Source organism: Corvus brachyrhynchos, unplaced genomic scaffold, assembly GCF_000691975.1.
Source record: "Corvus brachyrhynchos isolate BGI_N302 unplaced genomic scaffold, ASM69197v1 scaffold215, whole genome shotgun sequence".
In the NCBI taxonomy this organism is placed as follows: domain Eukaryota; kingdom Metazoa; phylum Chordata; class Aves; order Passeriformes; family Corvidae; genus Corvus; species Corvus brachyrhynchos.
The window spans coordinates 462874-463526 of NW_008237887.1; the positions used below are offsets into that span (position 1 = coordinate 462874).

The 653-nt window shown below is 59.4% G+C and overlaps 1 protein-coding gene across 1 annotated transcript in view; it reads right to left on the bottom strand.

Moving 5' to 3' along the window:
• The window catches only part of TMEM82 (transmembrane protein 82), a 3040-nt gene that overhangs the window by 535 nt on the left and 1852 nt on the right, over positions 1–653 (bottom strand). Inside the window, exon 5 of the mRNA XM_017732698.1 lies at positions 1–275. Coding sequence (XP_017588187.1) covers positions 1–275 — 275 coding nt within the window. The remainder of the gene's footprint in view (positions 276–653) is intronic.

A 653-nucleotide genomic window follows, 5' to 3' on the forward strand; every position in this document is an offset into this window, starting at 1 on the left:
AGGACTCCAGCAGGACCCCGGAGCAGAGCAGACACCAGAGCTCCCCCAGGAACGACACGAAGACGTGCAGGATGTCGGTCCATCGGCCCACGGTGAGGAGGAGGATGAAGAGGCCGCCCATGCGCACCACCACGGTCCGGAACACCAGCCCCCTGCCCGTGCTCTGCCGGGGCTCCTCTGTGAGGACACGGCATTGGGGAGCCACCACAGGGACATTGGGACCTTCCCAGCCCCACAATGGGGACACCAAGCATTCCAGGGGTGATATGGGGTGGCTTCACATATAGCCCATGTACCCGCTATACCTCCAGTACATCCCGTGGACCCCCTATACGGTCCCAGGGCACGCCAGGTACCCCCAGGACATCCCACATACTCTCTATACACCCCCAGTACTCTCTATGAACGCCCAGGATTTATATACATACACCCTCTACAGATCCCCAGGACACCCCATATATCCCCAGAATGCACCGTATACTTCCTACAGACCCCCAGGATGCCCCATATGGGCACTATACACCCCCAGCATGTACTATATATACCACCTATACAGCCTAAGGACACCCTATGTCCCCCCTACATACTCCCAGTACCCCCCATCTGCCCCCTATACAGCCCCAGGTGGCCTCCAGTGGCCCCACACACCCCCA